The sequence below is a fragment of the Blennius ocellaris genome (assembly GCF_963422515.1).
Source record: "Blennius ocellaris genome assembly, chromosome: 7".
Lineage (NCBI taxonomy): Eukaryota > Metazoa > Chordata > Actinopteri > Blenniiformes > Blenniidae > Blennius > Blennius ocellaris.
In genome coordinates this window covers 15,150,200-15,170,620 of record NC_137656.1, presented here as the reverse complement: position 1 = coordinate 15,170,620, position 20,421 = coordinate 15,150,200, and the positions used below count along the sequence as shown (strand labels likewise).

At 44.7% G+C, this 20,421-nt stretch overlaps 1 protein-coding gene across 5 annotated transcripts in view; it reads right to left on the bottom strand.

Annotated features, from left to right (window-relative positions):
* The window catches only part of smtnb (smoothelin b), a 50,117-nt gene that overhangs the window by 20,710 nt on the left and 8,986 nt on the right, over positions 1–20,421 (bottom strand). For 4 of the 5 annotated variants that reach the window (XM_080499337.1, XM_080499339.1, XM_080499338.1 and 1 more), the window contains exons 2-7: positions 14,380–14,537; positions 12,761–12,839; positions 12,586–12,661; positions 11,626–11,705; positions 5,539–5,641; positions 764–1,440 (exon numbers count right to left, since the gene is read on the bottom strand). In XM_080499337.1, coding sequence (XP_080355463.1) covers positions 764–1,440; positions 5,539–5,641; positions 11,626–11,705; positions 12,586–12,661; positions 12,761–12,839; positions 14,380–14,537 — 1,173 coding nt within the window. Of the gene's footprint in view, positions 1–763; positions 1,441–5,538; positions 5,642–8,973; positions 9,140–11,625; positions 11,706–12,585; positions 12,662–12,760; positions 12,840–14,379; positions 14,538–20,421 lie in introns of those variants that run through there. The other variant, XM_080499341.1, reaches the window with a different exon arrangement.

Sequence of the window (20,421 nt, the reverse complement as noted above, 5' to 3'; positions counted from 1 at the left end):
AGGAGAAATTGAGCTCAGTGTGTTTGTGTGTAGTCAGAGCTGCGGGATGAAGAGATGCAGGAGATCTGTCCTGAGGTTCTCTCTCGGACGCCAGGTGAGGCTGACACACTGAGCTGAAGCAGAGATGGTCAGGTGCACCATTTGTTTGGGTAACCAGGGAACAGAAGACAAACAGCATGTGGCAGGTGCTCGGCCCGCTCCGTTTATGGATGCCGATGTGACCCGGGTGTCACTGAAGAATGGAGTGCCGTAGTTTCTTGCCACGGGTGACGAATTGGAAAGACAAAAGAGTTTCCCCGTCGCTGTGCGGCTCAGCACCACTCTCTAGTGGTGCACCGACGATAAATGCTGGCTCATACCTCCCTGAGATAAAGCATGGTGAGGTATCTTTCTGAGAAACCGCTGCAGTGCACTACAAAAACTCTCGACATATAATATTATCTACGTTCAGGTCCAAGACTTCCTTCTCAAGAGAGAACACCTGTAAAATATTTAATGTTACTGTTAAATGGAAAATAAAATGATTAACATGTCAAAGACGAATATGTATTGGCGTAAGTAGCTCAAGAGGATTTATGCTTTTTATTGCCTATATGGATATCAGCAGCCATGAAGACTGGGCGGCTTAGTGTGGCGCAATTTGGTTTGAACTTTTTGGGGACGCATGTGTTAGGTTAATCCTCCAGCTGCTTATCATGACCTTTTATGTTCATTTCATGCAGCCAGTGGAGTTTAACTGTTGTTTCTAGAAGTCAATTATTACCTTGGTGCTGGAATTGAGCCCATCTGTAGGATCTCTCCGGGATAAAACGGCCCCATCGGGCTGCTCCTGGTCAGCAGCGTGGTTCAGGTCGGACTGAGCGTGGGCAGCGGCTGGGTCTTGGCTCCTGTTCTCGGTTTCTGAATCTGTGCTGCACGTAGAACCGCTCATGGCAGCCTCCACCTCTTCTGCTGGACCGGGCTCCACAGAGGACGTGCCGACGCTCTGGTCAGAGGTCCCCGAGTCCGCCCGCTTCCTGCTGGCCACACCGATGCCGTCTGAAGCCCCAGACCCCAGACGAGGTCTGACCCCAGAATCAGAGACATCGGAGCCCAATCTCTGTCTGGCATTAGACTGAGAGCTGTTGCTCCGCTCTGAGGCTCCGGAGTCCAGACGACCGCGCTGAGAGGAACTCTGGCTCTTGTCTGAGGCACCGGAGTCCAGCCGGGCTCTGTAGGCTGAGCCCAGGCTCTTCTCGGGGAGAACCGAATCCAGATTGCACTGGGAGTGTACAGACGACGCGCTGCGGTCTGAAGCTGTGGAGTCGGACCTCTGGCGGTGAGACAGAAGCAGGTCGGGCTCTGGGGTCACAGTTTCTCGCTGATTCTGGATCAGCAGAGGTCTGGAGCCATCGTCTTTCACCAGGTGACCCAGAACCAACACCATGCCTGAGTTGGACCCTGTTAAATAAAACATATATGAAAATGTTAAGGTGAATGAGCTTACTCTCACGCCACATTAAAGTGAAGAGGGTGTTACTGTATGTGAGGGGGGGGGTGATGAAGGCTGAGACTTATGATGCAAATGAAATACTTCCGCAGCACCGAGGCCTCAAGAGAAGCTGGGAACTGAGAAAGTATCCCTGGAGGATCACAGAGAAGGCAAGTGGAGACATGAGAGGATGTGGACATTTCCTCTCGACTGGGCTCAGTTCCTAAGCCAGATTTGTGAGATTGTGTTTGGTCGATGTGTGCAGGCCAGGAAGATGGCCGACGAGCAAAGAAAGAGAAGCATGTGGCACATCTGTAGGAGGTAAAGAAACTGCAAGGAGTCAGGGAGAAAGTGGGGGTGAAACACAGAGAAATACTCTCCCTTCCCTCCTCTTTATTGGCACTCCTTCATTACTCCCGCTCCCCTCAGGAAACCACACTCCAAACAACACAGCGGTGCCCACATCCTCCTCGTGATACTTTCTACCTTCAACACCCCATGGTGCTGCTATATGATAGGCCATCTGAGGTTGTGTATGCACCGCGGATAACAAAAACAGTTCAAACCAAAGAGTGTATTCACTTCCCACATCACAAGCGCACAGCAGGACATGAACGCGCTTGTGACTGGCCTTAATTTGCGCCAACTTTGCAGCCAACTCGGGTTCACAGAATATGCAAGTTTCTCATTTACAAACCAACTCAAAGGGAAGCTCCAGTGACCGGAGGAGGCCGGGACTTCCTCACACACATCAAGGGTGAGTATTCGCAGCCTCATTTCAAGCATCTGATCCGGATTTCGACATTAATTGCATAACACCTCACAAAAAAGAAGCCTGAAAAATGACCCGCCAGTAGTCCATAATTGATATTATAACAACATAAAAGGTGACAGACGATAAAAAATAGCTGCTTGCTGCAAGTTGTGGATCCAGCAGACCTCACGATTATGTAAGATGGTCTGAGTAGAAAATGCGATTAGCGCGAACGATTAGAACAATAAATTGCTCACATGTGACATTCAATGCTCCATCGGACGCCAGTGTCCATGTTTAATGATGCACTCAAGCCCAAACTCAATTACTGGCCAACTGTAACTGAAGTGGCAGCCAAAACCCATTGCTTTATTCAAACCCTCGCGTTATTGTTCGTGTCGTTTGCCATTGGAAGCCGTCGTACCTATTGTGTGGCGATTTTCTGGGAAAATCCCCACTGCTGCAGCATAATGAGAGGCTTGCTTTTTGCTTGAAAATAGCTGCGAAAGCTGCCTGCTGCCGGTCATTTATAGAGCAGAAAACAAAGAACAACCAAGAGTCTCCTTTATGCTGCAACTTACAGTGAAGCAGTGACCCGAGGAGAGCCCTTACTGTAAACAGATTAATGCCTTTTCTTTTCTTTTCTTTTTTAAACTTTCTCTCAGCTGCTGTGAAAAAGGGTTTATCACGAGGTCATCACGCCTTGGCTTTGGCAAAACAGTTTGAGCACAGTTTTCTATAGAAAATGTGGAGGCCTCATGAGGCTGATGGCTGTCTTAGCCATTTATTGAAGTACACCGGAGAAGCACTAATTGAAGTTGTTACTAATATAATACAGTTCGGAAACTTTGACAGTGTTTTTTTTCTTTAATCTAGTCACTACAATTTGTAAATAACAAATGAAATACTGCAATAAATGGAGAAAATATAAAAAATGTCAGTTTTCATAATAATTGTGGGAAAATATCCTTTTTCAACTGCATTCCAACGTCGATCAGATGCACTATATTTCATAATCATAAAGTACTTTGTATTTTTTTGTTGTACTGCAGGAATTTCTCAAATTGGGATCAATAAACATTTCATCATTTGCAATGTCTTTTTTATGGAGGTGATGACAATGCTTGGTTTTTACACAAACATTATTATTCTACCTTTTTAACACTCATGGTGATCCAATGAAAAAGCAGCACTGCATGTTTGAAACATGGATGCGTGTGTGTGAAGCCAGGCTACATGCAGCCTTTTGCCATCATGCCATTTATGTTTTGTTTTCTGAAAATAAATTCTCTAAATGCAGTGTTTTGATTTTGAGTGATGGAGGTGGAGCCCCGTAAAAGATTGAGGGACGTTGAAAGAGGCTGGCATTTCTGGGAATGTGAGCAAGCATAAGGTTTACCATATTTAGACTATTGTTCAGCTGCGGCTGTGTGAACACTTTGCAGGGCTTTTTTTGGTCATAAATTAAAGTATTTGAGCAGTTCTGGGTGCTGATGCAATAGTATAATTGCTGTGACATTTCATTAAAACCCACAAGTTTAAAGTTAATCGTGGTGCCAGTGGGGGTAAAAGCAGAGGATTACCAAAGTCCGCAGTGTTCATCCTCTGGGGACAATTATTTGCGCAAAGTTTCATGGCAACCCATCTTGTTGTTGTCGAAGCATGTTGGTCTGGTCTTTAAGTCATGGCTCAACTAAACACACTACCCGATCAGACTTTCGAGAAGCTTGGATAACAGCAGAACTGGAGCTATAAACTTGTTATGACCGTAACGATATTGGCAAGTCTTTCTTTAGAAAGCGTTTTACCTTCCCACATGGTGTAGTTTTGGAGATCAGAGGTTGTTCACACGATAGCATGAACAAAAAGCATTTCCTTTTCATCTGGTACACATCACATTCGCAATTTTGGGAGATCGGTGCATCTGGAGGACTTAATGAATGAAATGACGGTAAACTGGTATCACAGATTTATCAAAGACTTGTAATCGACATCAATTTGACATTCAACAGTGTGCTCACCGACACTCTAAATGTTGTGCTGTTATCATTATTCACTATGACTTTATACTTTTCACTGAGCGTGGAAGCTTATTATTTGTGTGCTGTATTGAAAGAGCAAAAAGAAGCCGATCGCCCATGTGAATCTCTTATTTTCTACCACTTTCATTCTTTCACTGTTAAGACCACAACCTTAGACAGGAACCTCGTCCGGGCTTCACTGTCCTGCCCCAACCACAGACCTCACAGTTGACTGGGATGCATTATGAAAAACCTGTTATCCTTTTCTTTGGTGGTCTTTATTTTGGGAGGTGATCCCAGTTTCACCCAGTTTTAAATTGTAAGGCAGTGAAATTCAGGACAGTGGGGAGTTTTTCAGCCACGTCAAAAAAAAAAAAAGAGTCTCAGTTCTGTCCTCGTATCAACTTTATTTAGCAGAGGTGTGGTTGTTAGGTTTCCCTCTGCTGCTTCCCATAACCCCACCACCAACCCTCGGTCCATGTGAAGGACACTGGGAGCAAAGCCCGTGGCTGACCAGGCCACACAGAATGACCTAATTCTGACTGCCAGGCCTCAGGACAACTTAAAAATGGACAAATTAAAAATTCACACCACTTTTCAATTAATTATTGAATGTCCTACATAAAGGAGACTTATTGCATTGTGTGTGAAGTATTTAAGCAAGATAAAACTGCGTTTGAAGCATTTATTACTCATCGACAAAGCACTTGTTGTTTCACAAGCTCCTCATTGTCAACATCCATAATAGTCCTTGTAAAGTTTTAAGGAGCCGAGTGAACAAGGCACGTGTATTCCCTCCTGAATGCGCACATTCATATGATTTTATTAATGGCTGCACTAACGCGGACGTTAATGAAATTTCTTCACACTTAAGAGGTCCACGTCATTAAGCCTATAGCTCAGTGACTCCAAACAGTTAATAAAGTTAGATGAAAGAGCTCAAAGAACATGAACTAACATGACCTCCTCACCGCCACCTGAGGAGAATGGCTCCTTTGCAGGACTATTTTCACAGGCAGTGAAGAGAAGAAGGCATCGTGAGAGATGTGTGCAGGCACGACAACATGCAACAGAGGCGAGCAATGTTAGTTTCGCGCAATTAGTTCCTATATAAATTTGACCTTCGCGTGGCTGTTTACCATGTACACACGCTTCCGTACTTGGGTAATCCCAGGGGTATGACAGGTTTAAATGGGACATAAGCCTGAGGGAGTGGGTGCAATTATGAGCATGCAAGATGAAATACGGCTCTTTGAGCAACAGTTTTGTTTTCAAAAGGGAGACTTTCTTACCTAATCTCTGCAGGTCTCTGCTTTGTTGTGTCTGCTGGCTGTGTAGGTCGTGGACCTTAGATCTGATACGCTCCGGCTGACTGTGGCTCTCCTGCTCTTTCTCCTGAGAGGAAAAAAAAAAAAAGATAGGGGGAAAAGAAATAATGTATTTAATCCACCGACAAATGCACAAAGCTTTTCATTTCTCAAAGGATAAAGTGTGGAGGGCAAGCAGCCACAGATAGTTAAACACAGTATAACAAGAATATCTTCATTAATCCGAGTTGAGCTTGTGGACACAAAAGTCTTTTGTTGGAGGACAAATTATCAAATCAGGTGTGCCAAAAACGCTTGGCCAGCTGAAAAAGTAATGATCTATTTTATTTTCCATTTTGCATGTCAAAAGAAAAAGCTGTGCGGAACTTTGAGTGGAGCTTCAGCGTATCTCCAGACTAACCAACACTAAAGACGCATATATTCTGTAGCATTCTGGGCCCTAATCTACAATTACAGAGAAAAGACATAGGAGGAGGAATATCTCAGGGGAGAGGTAGCAGTATTTTGGCATATGGGGAGGAAACGGGAGAGGTGTGTGGTGGGGAGGAGGGAGGGGAAGAGATGTTGATGCCGACACTATTGTAGGGCCTCTGCTGCTTGACCTTGAGCCACTCCACGGGAGAATCAGCTGCACAAATAACAGCCCTCGGAGCATGTGCACACTCTCTTCCTAAATCACTCCAAAGCATACTTTTGATCCTCAACACTCGGACGATGTGCACAATTAAAGGGGGGGGGGGGGGGGAGCTCTTCCGCAGAGCTTCAATTGTTGTGCGTCAGTCTGAAGAGAAGAACTGCATCACAGACCATAATCTTCTTCAAGGTGTTTTGCAAGAGACGTCTGGGCTTAAGAATAGTCCAACAAACTTTTGGGTGGAACCTGAGAAAACATTCAAGATTTGACCTTACATGCTGAAAATATAATGCTTAGACCAGATTTACAGCCTACCATTACTTCAAAATGCTTCTGAAAACACGTTCACCACCTCTGAAGCAAGGGGCGGCAAAAAAAGCATACATTCACACAACCACACAATTGTGTGCCACAACCAGTTTGCCGTGCGTAAACAATGTAATCCCAGACAAGAGACCAATGCAGTTGTCAGCCGCAGTGTGAAAATCTTATTAATGACACTTGTGTGCTTTAAAAGGATTTAGATCAACGCAAGTGTGTGACCACGACAAACAGAGCGAGGCTCCGAGTCAACATGGTGACCGACCACAAAACCAGCTCAAAGTAAAACACAGGTGGGAGGCCGAGGTGAGGAGGACTTCCCAGGCTTGTCTTCTCTATCGACTGTGACCTTCCCCACCTTGAGCAGATTACAGGGCAAAGCGGCTCAATCAGAAGAGAAAACATAATCAGACATTGCTGCGGGAGACTGCCGTGTAAACAGGAAAGGTGAGCCTGAAATGGCACGACTTGGGTTGGCAGGCACGACTAACTATGTCATATCAGTTACTTAAAAAAAAAAAAAAAAAAAAAAGAGATTGGTTGCCCAAATGCCCAAAAGGGATATTTCTGTAGGAAATACATCTTTAAAGGGAGGTTAACAAACTAAATGTGAAATCAAAACAATGTAAATCTACATAACAGGTGCTCCAGTATCAGGTTTCCAGCCTCAACCTTTTCCATATGAATCTTATTTTTAAAAAAAAGCACCAGAGGATTTGATGCATAAAATGTCTTTTCAGCATTTCGCAACATCAGCAACTGATTCTGATAAAGTCTGCCACACCACAATGGAAAGCAGACACTCTGTAGCATGTTTATTTAGTAAGTGATTAAATAGTCTGATGACTCCGGAGGGCACAAACAAACACAATCTCCGACAACGACACAAAAGACTGAAGGCGCAACAGCGTAATGTGTGAGTACAGACACAAAGGGAGTCACTCAATCAAAGAGTCACAGGGGGACATAATTGCTTCTCTGAGTCATAAACACAATTAAAGAGAACGAGCCTTTCCTCGCCCTCTCCCCCTCCGCCACTTCCTCCCCCTGCTCTGCTTCTGCCAGGAGTCAGATAGACGGCCATCAGTTCAAAGCTCCCACTCAACCACAGGGAACATATTTCTCACAGTCAAGAGAAAAAAAAGGGGGATGGAGACCAAAGCGTCGGACCTGCTGGCAGCTGCCAATCTGTCATTAGCGGCTTCCCTCTGGCCCTGAGAGTCGGGACCTGACGGAGTGGAACCAACACTGACACCATCACCGCCCAGCACACACACCCCCCCCAAAACCACTCGTCCTATCCAGACTTAGGGGCCCGCTCGCGTCAGACTGCAATTTCAAAATCGCTAACTCAAAAACACAAAAACAACTGTCATCTCTTGCGGCCACAGCAATGCATTGGCCACATGGATTCCCCTGAGCCCACAACTCCACACTAAAACAACAACAATGAGGCACACACCTCCATCGCCAACGCATCCAGGCAACTGACATTCGACTACGGACCGCCACACTCGGCTTCACTCGCTCCAGTTTTCCATGAGAGTTAAATCCCTCACAACACCAGATCGTTCAAGGGTCTTCTACGTGGAAGAGAAAAGAAGAGACCTGGCGGCTCACTTTCCATTACTGCAGCCTGAGGAACCACACACTCGGCTCACCTCCAGTGACTGAAATACAGTAGCTGGAATGGAGGAGCAATCATGCTGGTATCACACACGCTCAGTCTGGAGTGAGGAAACCCACAGACTGGAGTCTCGTTCTAGTTTTTTTCCCCCCCCCCCACCATCTTTTCTTACTGCAAATCATCAAGTGCCAATTTAAACTCACTTTCTGGTCACACTGTACATTTCTTCCTGCAGCTCACCCTCTCAGTTCATCTAAGTCTTATTATCACTTCAACAAGTTTGAGCATATTGTCAACATGTTGCCAGAAGATGGTGAAGTTCAATGAACAAACAAGATACTTCCTTGGCCAAATACAAAAGGCTACCTGAGCTTTCTCAACATGCCACGCACCAACCCTGAAGCACTAAAACAGTACATACACTTCATTTACAAGAATGAAACAGATATTCAATTAATTATTAAAAATTTTTTTTTAATAAATACACACACACACACACACACACACACACACACACACACACACACACACACACACACACACACACACACACACACACACACACACACACACACACACACACACACACACACTTATAGGTATGGCAAGGCACATTAATTTATATAGCACCATTCAAACACAAGGCAATTCATATTGCTTCACAAAGAAAAGAAAAGAAAGAAGTACAGAATAAAATAAAATGTATATAAAATGACATAAAAGTTACTTTATAATAACTAACTGCTCGACAGACATTACACATAGCAAGTGATAAGACTCAGCAATAAAGTACCAATAAAGCATTGTATACACAAACCTGAGAAGTGAATACAGATGCAACAGTGTCCCCTTCTCCAGTCAGACAGGAACCAGCACAGACAAGTCAGAAGAAGCCAATTCAATTACTTTTGAATTCAAAAAAGGTCAAGACACGAACTGGAGGAAAATCAAAGTGACATTTACCTTCTCTTGACAAGACTGACTGGCTGGGTCTTTCCCTCCCTCCCTCTCTCTCTCTCTCTCTCTCTCTTTCTTTCTCAGGACGTCCGCTATACTGCTGCTCAGTTCCCTCAGCCACATCATACACACACTCACACACAAACATTTAAACCACCGCCGCGCGCGCACGCGCACGCGCGCGCACACACACACACACACACACACACACACACACACACACACACACACACACACACACACACACACACACGAAGCCACTCCCTTGACTTCCCCTCCCTCCCTCCCGTTCTGTCTCCAGGGGGGAAACTATCCCCTTCAGGTTAATGGGTTGCCTGGTTGACACATTAACCTCTGACACACTGTGCTTTTATTTTCTATGGTTTATTACTTGAGATGAAGAAAAAAAATGGAACATTGTTCCAATATCGATTGAATTGGTCACTCCTCATTGTCCTTTCTTCTGTTACATGTAATTATAGTTTAGACACGACAGTGAGAGTTTTCCCAACTGAGCAAAGGGAAACTTTTACCGACCAACTTGCACGGCAACCATAAAACCTCATTAAAAACATTAACTTCTTAAGAGGATTGGGTTCTGTTAAGAAATTACACACAAACGGGAACATTAATCTTATTGAATTAAACACGCACATCCATTTCAACCTAAGTTGTTTAACTGGTGTCCGTTTCAAGCTTAGCTCACTTCAATCACGCACACAAGATTGCACACACACACTCGCACACACTCTTGCGTGCTGAGTGTCAATGTGGCTTCTGTGCAGATTTATCTAAATCCACCATCGTCCGCAGAACAATTGCAAGCAGCTCAAAGAGATCCGCCGCTGTGATGTGAGTGGAAGGAGCCCCGCTGCTGCTGGCTGATGTTGTTCTTGGCCACGTCCCCAGTCCAACACAGACCAGACTGCTAGGACACATCTGGTGAGCCGCCTGACAGTCCGTCTGCATCCTCCTTAGTCCTCACCGCCGCCGCTATCTATGACTCACACCAACGCTGCCGCACTGTCCAGCTGTCTGATAAGAAGTGAGGTAAAGGCCCGGGCTGCGAAGCATCCTGTTCCGCCAACATGGCATCATCGCTTCCTATCCGAGGTGAATACGCACACAAAGGAATGTACGCAAGCGGAGAACAGGCAGCCAGGAACAATGGCGCCATACTGGGGGTCTTTCACTTCTACCCGTCCATTCTTTTAAGTGAAGCACCCAAACTGATAAGGAGACTGATTGTATTTTCTTTGAAAGCAAAGACTTCAGAGACGCTTCCAAGTATCAGTGAAAGGCTTTAGTTATGAGAGACTTAACTTTCTTTTTTAATTCGGAAAAAAAAAAAAAAAAGTTAATCCAAATGAAACAAAGCAATCATCAAAAACTAATCAAATACAGTCGGTAAGACAACATATGGCCCCACGCCTAGTAATTAGTCTTTACCACTCAGCCACTAGAGGGCAGGTCAGCTGGAATATGATCAGAGAGGAGACTGAACACACAAAGTCCTAATACCATTAAAGTATTTTAATTTTCAAACAATATTTTAATCAGATGGTCTATGAAAGGTTGTAGTGGCGTGAAGTGAGGTTATAAAACTGTCCAGGTCAGAAAAACAATTCACTGGGTTCAATCGATGACATGGAAGTCAATTTATCCACAGTGTTGAATTATAACCAGGGGTCTGAAACATTTCCAATTGAAAAGGGTTTCTTGCCCCCCCTCCCATGAAATAATGAACACAACTAGCTGAGAAACATCTCAGCATTTGTGTTTCTTAGCTATTCATCAAAGCTATAGTTTAGTTTATTTGGAACCATAGGATCTGCCCACTAAAAACCCTTTCATCACTGTTCTTACTTGTTTCAGCAAACGTCATTCATATACAAGTACAAAACAAATACAATTGAAAAAGTGGGGAATAAATATGTCCTTATATTCATAAATGATTTAGGTATTTTTTTTCTACTTTCGACATTGTATTTCAGTTGTAATGATATAACGATAGTCATCATACATAACAAAGGCATCCCTGATTGATGTAAAAAGCTCGTTTGCACATAGCTTACAAACCCATCACCACATTGAGGCTGAAGAGCTGCGGTTTGCAGATGTTTGGCCTAACCTGAATGAGGATGTAGAAAACAAAAGGCATTCTTCACTGCGTGGCAGCTGAGGCATGTGTTTTGTGTGTTTTGTGTGTGTGTGTTGTGTGAGCATGGTGCAGCCGTGACCCAGTGTGTGACTCAGGTCACAATGCTTGTTGTTGTGCTGCATTCTTCTTTGCGGCGTGCAGAGAAACCGCTGCTGCCACGCAAACAAACTCATCACCCGCAAAATTGGCCCGTGCTTGGTTCATTCTGGCTCATTTTTCTGAGATAATTCAGCCATCAGCTGTAAAAGATGTTGTAATGTTCAGCTCGATCGAGGACAATCGCGTGGCATTAAATTTTTTTTTCTTCCTCCCACGGCCTACAGTGATTGCTCTTCTGACTGATGTACTCACCCCACCACCCATCTTCCTGTGGGGCTCAACAGCGTCAGACTCCAGACAGCGACCAGCAGCTTTACTTTTCTCCACCATCCCTGAAAGCAAACATGAAGTATCAAATCTCACGTTACATCTCTGGCCGAGTTGAGATAAGAGCAGAGACGGATGGGATGTGAGGTGAGGATTATCAGAGGTGTGCTGAAGTGGTGGTTGCTCTTTATTTTCTCTTTCAGTCTGATGGCATCACAGAGTTTGACATTCACGCAGGCCAGACAGCGCCAAGGAATGACAGGAATCCCTGATCTGATCCAGCCCCAGAGTAAATCTGATGCAGCATTGTCACAACAGACAGGTACAAATTTACAATCAGCTCAGTGAACGTACAAACAATCCCCCCCCCCCCCCCCCCCTTTTGAGTTTATTTCATATTGAGCAGGTAATTTGACTTTTTTTGTTTAGCTTTAGGTATAGTGCCCCCATCAGGCTAAATGGTGTCAGTGCATTGATCTGAAATACACCATCCTACGAATATTCATTATGACTTCAAAACTTTGCACATCTGGGCAGAGGTAAAGTTTCCACATGTACATGAATGATGCATGACTGACATCAGACGTTCTTATTAACAGTATTAACTTCAGTTTCAAGAAATCTTTGCCTTAAAGGTTCATGAACTTAACCCATTTAGTCCTCTCGTCAAAAACGAGAAAATACAGTATCAGGAGTCACATTCCTAAAGAAGCACCTTATTTTTTATAACCCGACCTTTTAACCTTTAACTTTAATTCAGTACCAGACTAACGACTTTAGAACGAATGAACATTTGTAAAAAGCATCATCTTAACTTGATTTGCGACAACGACACAAGTATCTTTTGTCCGATGTCTGCTGAACTGTGCTTCCTACCGTAGTCTCAAGTTAACCCTTATTGTCAGTCAAATGGTAGATGACGTTGACAATCACAACACAACTCACCCTGTTGTTCATCTCGGACTTCTCGGATGGCTGCCCGGATCATCTTCCTCTCCTCATATTCGCCGGCTGCGCGGAGCTGTGAGCAAACACACATAAACACTATAGTGCATACACATCCCCACAGCAAACACACCATTGTTAGCTTAAGTGTCAATTGTTGTGTTTCGATACTCACCATTTTTGTGAGCTCATCGATGTCCCGGATTGACTGCAGTTTCTTTGAAAGCACGTCCAAGTTCTCGCTAGATTCAGACCTAAGAGAGACAGGAGACACGATATGAATCCATCTATATTGAAAGATCCTCCCGCGAAGCCCGAGTTCTGCTGCTTCCAGCCTGAACCCTCTCTCTCTGTCAAAGGTAGAAGAAGATGATTCATAAATACCAGCTTTCCAAAAGGATACACGCGTTGCGGAGGAAGTGATACTGCGGCATGGCAGATTTAAGAGCAATGACACAAACGGCCTTATAAAAAGGGCTGCTCTCATCCTCCTTTTCTTCAGCCTCATATTTCTCCATGCCCCTGCTTGCTTTCATGCAGCGTTCTATTACTCATAGGCTCCTTCACTTCTCTCATTACGCTTGCTTTTCTCCAGCCACTGGAATTAAAGGATGTGTGGCACTTCGCAGTGGAATATTTCACATTCCACCACAGAGAGGCACGGGATAATGCAACTTTCAGACGGGTTTTGAAGTGTGTGTGTGTGTGTGTGTGTGTGTGTGTGTGTGTGTGTGTGTGTGTGTGTGTGTGTGTGTGCGCGCGCACGCACCGGCAGGCATGAGCCACAGTAGGTACGCTTTCCTTAGCAGCTTCAGTGAAGAAAACTCCTTTGTTTTTGTAACCCGAGAGGTGCAGTAAATGGAAATGATTAGCCGCAGCACTGTTCTGATTAGGCTCCAGTGATAGAGAGGATGAACGGCACAGGAGGGGAGTTTTCCTGTTCCTATCAGAGAGTGTTAAGTCCTTCCTTTGCCTCCACACCAGAGGCTGGGATCACGCCGCCAACTGCAACCTAAACTATCACCTGCATAGTGCAATTTGGAAGAGGATGCAGTGGAGAATTAGGGGACCTTTCTATGGAAAATTTGCATGTTCTTCCTGAGCTTTAGTTTTCTCCAAGTACTTCAACTTCCTCACACTTCAAAAGACATCCCTATTAGATGAATTAGTAGCTTCATGTGGCCCCATGGCTGTGGTTTAAGAACTGAACCTATCAGAACTCGGAATGTAACGCAAAGCGTTTTAAAATGGTAGCAACTGTGATGCATGCAGCAACAGCAGCACAAAAAGATCTCTGATAACATCAAGCTTGTTTGTCCCTTTTCTCATTTGGCTTGCCAGCAAAAACATGTTTATTGATGGAGTCACAGAGGTAGTGTAGCATTACTGCTGAGTTATCACTTTATCTGCATTCCTCGGCTGACTGACGGAGAAAACTCTGAGGTAAATAAAATAAATAAAAGGATATGAAAAGAACTGCTGGGACTCTTATGGTATTCTGAGCTGGCTCGACGGCCGCTGACTGCGAGAATTATTTATTATATAATGAGTGTGTAGAATGAATATAGAAAATTTACAGTGGTTGCAGTTTTACGTCCCCTGTAATTTCCTCGACTTGACTGTTCCAGATTTTCTATGGAGGAATGCACCATCTGGGGTCCTGAACGTTTTCTTAGCACCCCCAATCCACCTGGCCAGGGACACTTTGTCAATAAGACAAGTTCACGTGTGCCCGTGTGTGTGTGTGTGTGTGCGTGTGTGTGTGCGTGTGTGTGTGTGTCTGCATCCCCTCACCTGTGCTGGTTCTCCTTGTCCTCCTGCTGATTGAGGCGCGTGGGTCGAAACCTCTTGCTGGCCAGAGCAGCCTCCATGTCCTCGATCTCTCTCCTCCTCAGCTCCCTGATGGCAGAGCGGATGAGGCGCCTCTCGTCCAGATCCACAGTTCCATCCAGCTGCACAACAGTGAGACACGAACATGATGAACATGATGATAGACGAACGCTCCATCATAGCAGGATGCCTTGTCACTCGTACGTACGGCATCCCACACCAAACAGACACAGTCACATTTGACAGGAAGTGGCCATGCGGTTGCATAAGAACCTGCAGCTGAAGGGTCACAGGCCCGTTCTCAATGTAAGTACAGGGCGGCGAACGAGCCCAAGTGCAGGGTCAAAGCACTGTCAAGGGTGAGTTGTAGCATCCACTTGTGTTTGCTGCCATCTCTTGCCCTTGTAATTAACCCTCATTTGCAAAAAGGAGCAGAGTTCCAGCTGCTCGGCTCTAACAAATACAGCTGCAGAAATATAAACTAACACAGTACACGTTTTCCGCGCCGTACATTGAGAGACATTTTTATTTTCCTAACAACAGTGGCATTGTACATGTCAACATTTTTTTTTTTTCACCTTCAAATCTATGCAGTGCAAAATAAGGAAATAAGAGTGTGACATTTTGGGGGAATTCAATTTCTTACAACTGTATTTCATTTTCTTGATTAAGAAAATGGATAAAAAGATGCTGCAACGGAGCTGCAGGAGAACCAGATACATTTGTTGCATTCAAAGCCGCTACACATTTGCCATCCATGATGACATTTATAGGAAGTGTTTGATCATGTCGGTGGGTCAGAAGAACGATACGATAACTTTTCTACTTCCATAAATAAAGAAGTTCTTTTCTTCAGCAGATTTTTGTTCTCTTTTTTTTTTTTTCTCCTTCCACCTTTGCACAGCTGTTCATCTCAAGCTGAAAGTTAATAAATCCAAGCACTGTTCAGTGTGGTGTGATGTCCACACAGTTCTGGACTGTCACACATTCCTGGCTTACTTTTAAACGTGTGGCAGGGAGTCACAGGGTCAACAGGGCCGAGGCACAGCTTATAGATTGGTGATGACAAGTGATCTTGGTTGGCTAATGTGGAAAGACAGGACCACCTGAGGAAGAAACAGCCACAGCAGCAGCTGGCGCTCAGCTTTAAGACATGAGTGAGTTCAGCTCGTCGGCTCTACCCATCTCTCAGGTGTCATCTTGTCTCGCTGCGATCCGTCCCGACTGAACAGCAGCCAGGATGCGAGAGGCCCCACAGGCCGAGACATTGAAGTGGCCCACTTAAAGCACTCATGGAGCCATTTCATCATCCTGAGTGACAATTACCTGAAAGGTTTATTTGTTTTTCGGAGCGGAGAAGGAGTAATTAAGGTGTACGAGGGTGTATAAACGCACACCTGCAGACAGACACACTGCCTCAACCAAGCTGGATGGTTTCATGTGAGCGGCGGCCCTGAGCACGGGAGCTCTGTCATCTGGGAGATGGATCTGTCTTTTGTTCAACAGCGGGTGCCTGTCGACACATGCAGGGAGGAGCAGTTCCTCTCACAGGCTTTTCTTATAAACCTCGCGCTTGAATGCACGCTTTAAGGTTTCCTGCTGCACCATTAAGAAATGTGCACAGTGCAGACACAAAAGGTTTGTGTGCCAACTGCTGTTCACTGAAAGGCACCTGGGTTTGGTTATTAAGCTAAGCCATGCACACTGATGGGCTGAAAAAAAGGGCCGAAAAAAGGGCTGATGGGCCCTACTGCTTAGCCTCGAGGAGGAGGAGGAGGAGGAGGAGGGGGTCGTATCACAAGAGATGAAGCAAACTGGTGGTTTTGAGGTCTCGCTGCGGTTTGACAAAATATGCAGCCCGAGCCAGCTTTATTTCAAAGGCCTCTTCTCTTCTATATACTGTAATTTGCGGAAATTTAAAGTGCTCAGCGGACTCAAAAAGAATGACTAGGAGGAGGAGAAAATGCTTTAGAAACAGCAGGAAGAAAGGATTTGATAAAAGAGAAGCACGGGGGGTTAGAGGGAAAGTGTTTCACCGAGAGGGGAAGAGATAGGATGACAAAGGGAAAAAAATGAAGAATTAAAGAGAGGCCTGCCTTGGGTATGCCTAAAAATGGGCAGATGAGAATTGGGTGGGAAAGGGCCAGGCTTCGTACGGGTCATTCCTCACATTCCTGCTGACTCACAAGAAAAAAAAAAAAAAAAGACGCTCGTGAAACCTAGAACTCAGGAACTGGGTTTGGGTCCAGTCCAAACAGTGAGACGATATGACGGCTGGCAAGTTTCTGAATGCGAAGCACAAACTCATGAGGGAATCGCCATTTGCTGCCGTCCTTTTCACATCCCCCCGACACACACAAACACACACACAAACCAAACAGACTGTCCGTTACCACACTGTCAAGTTCACCGCTGAGTGAATTGCCGTCACGTGACTGCACAGGCGAGGACCCTGCTGCCAGGAGTTATTCACTGATCTTTATTTATTTTGTGACGTCTGCTCAGGATTTAATGACAGACTGAAGTTCTGGCCTGCAAACAATAAATTGAACAAAGCGAAGCAACGAGAAGCTCATCGGAGGAAAAACTGGGGAAACTCAAAGCATGTGAGGGGACGGCATGGTGTGGTGATAAGAGGAGAAAAACACTTCACTCTGACGTGCCTTGGTCTGACATTTCAACTTCAAATAGCAGCAGTTGCTCACAAAGGGTTTTAAATGAGCCAATCAGTGAACAGAAGGCCACACGTCTCAGTCTCTTTGGATTGGTTGCAACAGTTTATGGTGAATACACCTGGCGTGGCGCCAGTCTCTGCCAGCAACTTTTCTTGTAACTTATAAGCGGAAAATTCAAAAAGAAAAAAGGTCAACCAACAACTTCCCTGCACAGGAAAGTATTGAGGAGGGCGTCACCCGAGCAAGTAAAACACACCTTAAACTTGATCGCCTGCCAAACAAAACGGAGTAGCCATTTAAGAAGCAGAGACGGAAACACTCGTGCAGGAGCAGAGTCCGGCGGACAAAACTAAAACGTGACAAAGAGTGAACTGTGAACTGTGTCAAGAAAAAAAAGGGGGGGGGGGGGGCAGGGGTGAAATCAATCTGGCTACACAGTGACCATCCCCTGGGGCATGTTTATTTTTATTTTTTTTTCCAAACTTGACCACAGACCTGTGGCGAACCAACTGTCACTGCGGCTCCAAACTACAGTGGCGGCTCTGTGACCCAAAGAAAAGCCGTTACACACAGACAGAGAGCTTTTAGTTTGTGCTGCGAACAGACATGAGTCAGAAAACGCACGTGACAAATAGGTCACAGTTACAATATGTTTTACAGAAAGAAAAAAAAAAAAAAACAGGCTGTCATTTGAGACGTCACGGAGCTTTCGGCACCTTTAATGACGGTGAGAGGTTATAGTCGTGTTATATAGTCTGCTTCGCTGTGTTGTCAGCGACCTGCCGTCACCACCTGCACAGCCACCTGACTCAGCTTCTGACAGACAGTGTGAAGAGACAGGACAACGGGGGCGGAAATGACTGAAGAGACGACGAGAGAACAGGATCCATTAGGACTTGAAGTCTTTGCATCATAGCAAATCATCCCTGAAATCCATTTCTTAGTCACCGTTACACGCGACTGGACAAAGTGATCTCACTGAGGCTTGCCAAGGCTTGTGCTGCCGGTTCTTCTGAGTCAAAGTTCTTTCTAACCAAGTAAAAACCTCAAACCTCCAAAGACATTCGACCTGAAGCAGCTCAATCAATCACGGCCAATTAGAGAGCGCTGGTGGTTTAGCAGTAATCCTCACCAGCTGGTGGCACACCTCCCGAGGACAGCAACACCCGCTGAACTCCTCTGGTGCACGGTGCTGAGAACGATTTAAGTCCGACTCCGGCTGTGGGAGGCTCGTCTAATTTATTGCATCAGACATAGATACAGTATCAGAAGTGGTTTAAACTGAAGTGGCGCTGAAAGCCAAAGCTCAGCGAAAAAAAGCTCTCATTGGAACATCTACCTCTGGGAGCGGCACTGGGACAAGTTCAAACTGAGGTGGTGAAAAGAAACCGACCATTCAGCTAAATTACTGAAGACATAGAAAGCAAATAGGGTACATGTTCAGATTTGTCTTAATTATACCACTCTGCTTTGCTCATCTGGGGAAGGCATGTACTCATGGGAGTACAGTGCATCGCATGGAGCAGCTTGAAGCAACTATAGCTCTAATTAATGCCAGTAAACCACCCCAATTACACACTGTCCCTGCATTAAAGTGGAGTTTTAAGGTCTCTTTAAGTTCAGGACCATTTTAGAGCAATTATTGATTCTTTTACATCAGTTTGTGCCTTCTCATCATCAGACTGGCCTCAACCTGAATAGGAGGAACAGTTACATAAAGAAAAGGTATTTTTGTGCGTCTACTGGTGGGTTCCATGCATGACGTACATAAATGGGAAATGGATTTCACTTACATAGTACTTTTCCACTACTTCAGCAGACCCTAAAGCATTTCTCACTATAAATCACATCCGCGCACGCCAATGCAAGGCGTTCAGTCCATCCATTGGGAGGAAATTGGAGTTCGGTGTGTCTACAACCTGAACTACAGCCGACCAAAAACGACAAAAAAACTGGAAAACAAAACCCCAAGAAGAACAAAACAAGAGAGGTGGGCGTTAGCACAGAGCAAAGCTGCTTATAGAGTTTGATTAGGAGAGCTTGAAAATACATGGCCATCCATGCATCTTTCTCTTTCCCTATCTAAGGGTTATGGGGAGCTCATGTACCCTCATTTGGTATTGAACAAGAAGTACCCATTGAAGAAATCGCCAGTCCATCACAAGCCAAACACAGGAATTCAGACGAGCAATGGTCGTCCAATTTCTGATGAACACAGAATCATGCCATCAAAACATGTCAAATGTATGTTTTAAGAACGTACTTTTCCTGAAAAGACAAAAGCAAAATACACCTGAACGATCCAATTACAGACACCACTGCATGTCTTTGGACTGTGGGGTACTTGGACTTGCAAACCACTGTTTTTTTTTTTTTCGCATTTTGTGTTGGATGCTTTTTATAATTAGGTACAAATCTTAAATAAAATGAACAATCATGAAAAGATATTTTCATTTTGTTACACCCAGAAACCTAAAGAATGGGTGGCATTTCACATTTATTTTAAGTTTGTGTGCTTGTCTGTCTGTCTTCATGCTCGTGTACATTGGGTCAAATGCTTCATTAGTTAATGTGCTAATGGAGTATAACTGCTCTTTAATAAAAAAAAATTAAAAAATGGCTTATTTTAGATTTTCTGATCACATTACAACTGATTGGACAACTTGGACAACGTTTGGCTGAAATCATTGGATAAAAAAAAAAAACTGCAAATGTTATATTAAAAAAACTTGATACATTATTCAAGTCCTGCTGCTAAAACTTGGCACAGGTACATAAATACTACAAAGTGTCAACAAGAGTCTTTATACCCGATTCGTTTCTCTTCGGTCATTTGCTGCTATTTGAGTTGTGACCTTTGACCTGAACTTTGCAACGGTTTACGCACGTCGACTCTCGCTCTTCTGAAGCCCGGCTCTGTCTGGGAGCTGAACGACCCTTCAAGCCAAGTCCTGACCTTTTCACCCCCTTCCACATCCATGTGCTTGCCTCGTTTGCCATTTTTGTACTTAGCATTTTCTACCCTTGAGCTGTGATGCGTCGCGCCCGACACAAAGAAGCATATATACTTTCTGCAAGACGTATGTGTGTGTGTGTCCACGTGCATGAAACGTGGGGGATACGGTGGTTTTGTACATGAATTGAGACCTGGCGTAATAATTTCCAGAGCAGGCTGAGGTTAGAGTGCAGCCAGGCAGCAGATCGGATCAGTGCTTTAAACTCACTTGTGTCAAGCCCACAAGTGAGTTTGCCTTATAAGGACACAGGGGACACTCCTCGCCGCAGAGCTGAAATGGATTAGCAGCTGCCACTGAGGAAGTTGCCATTAAGA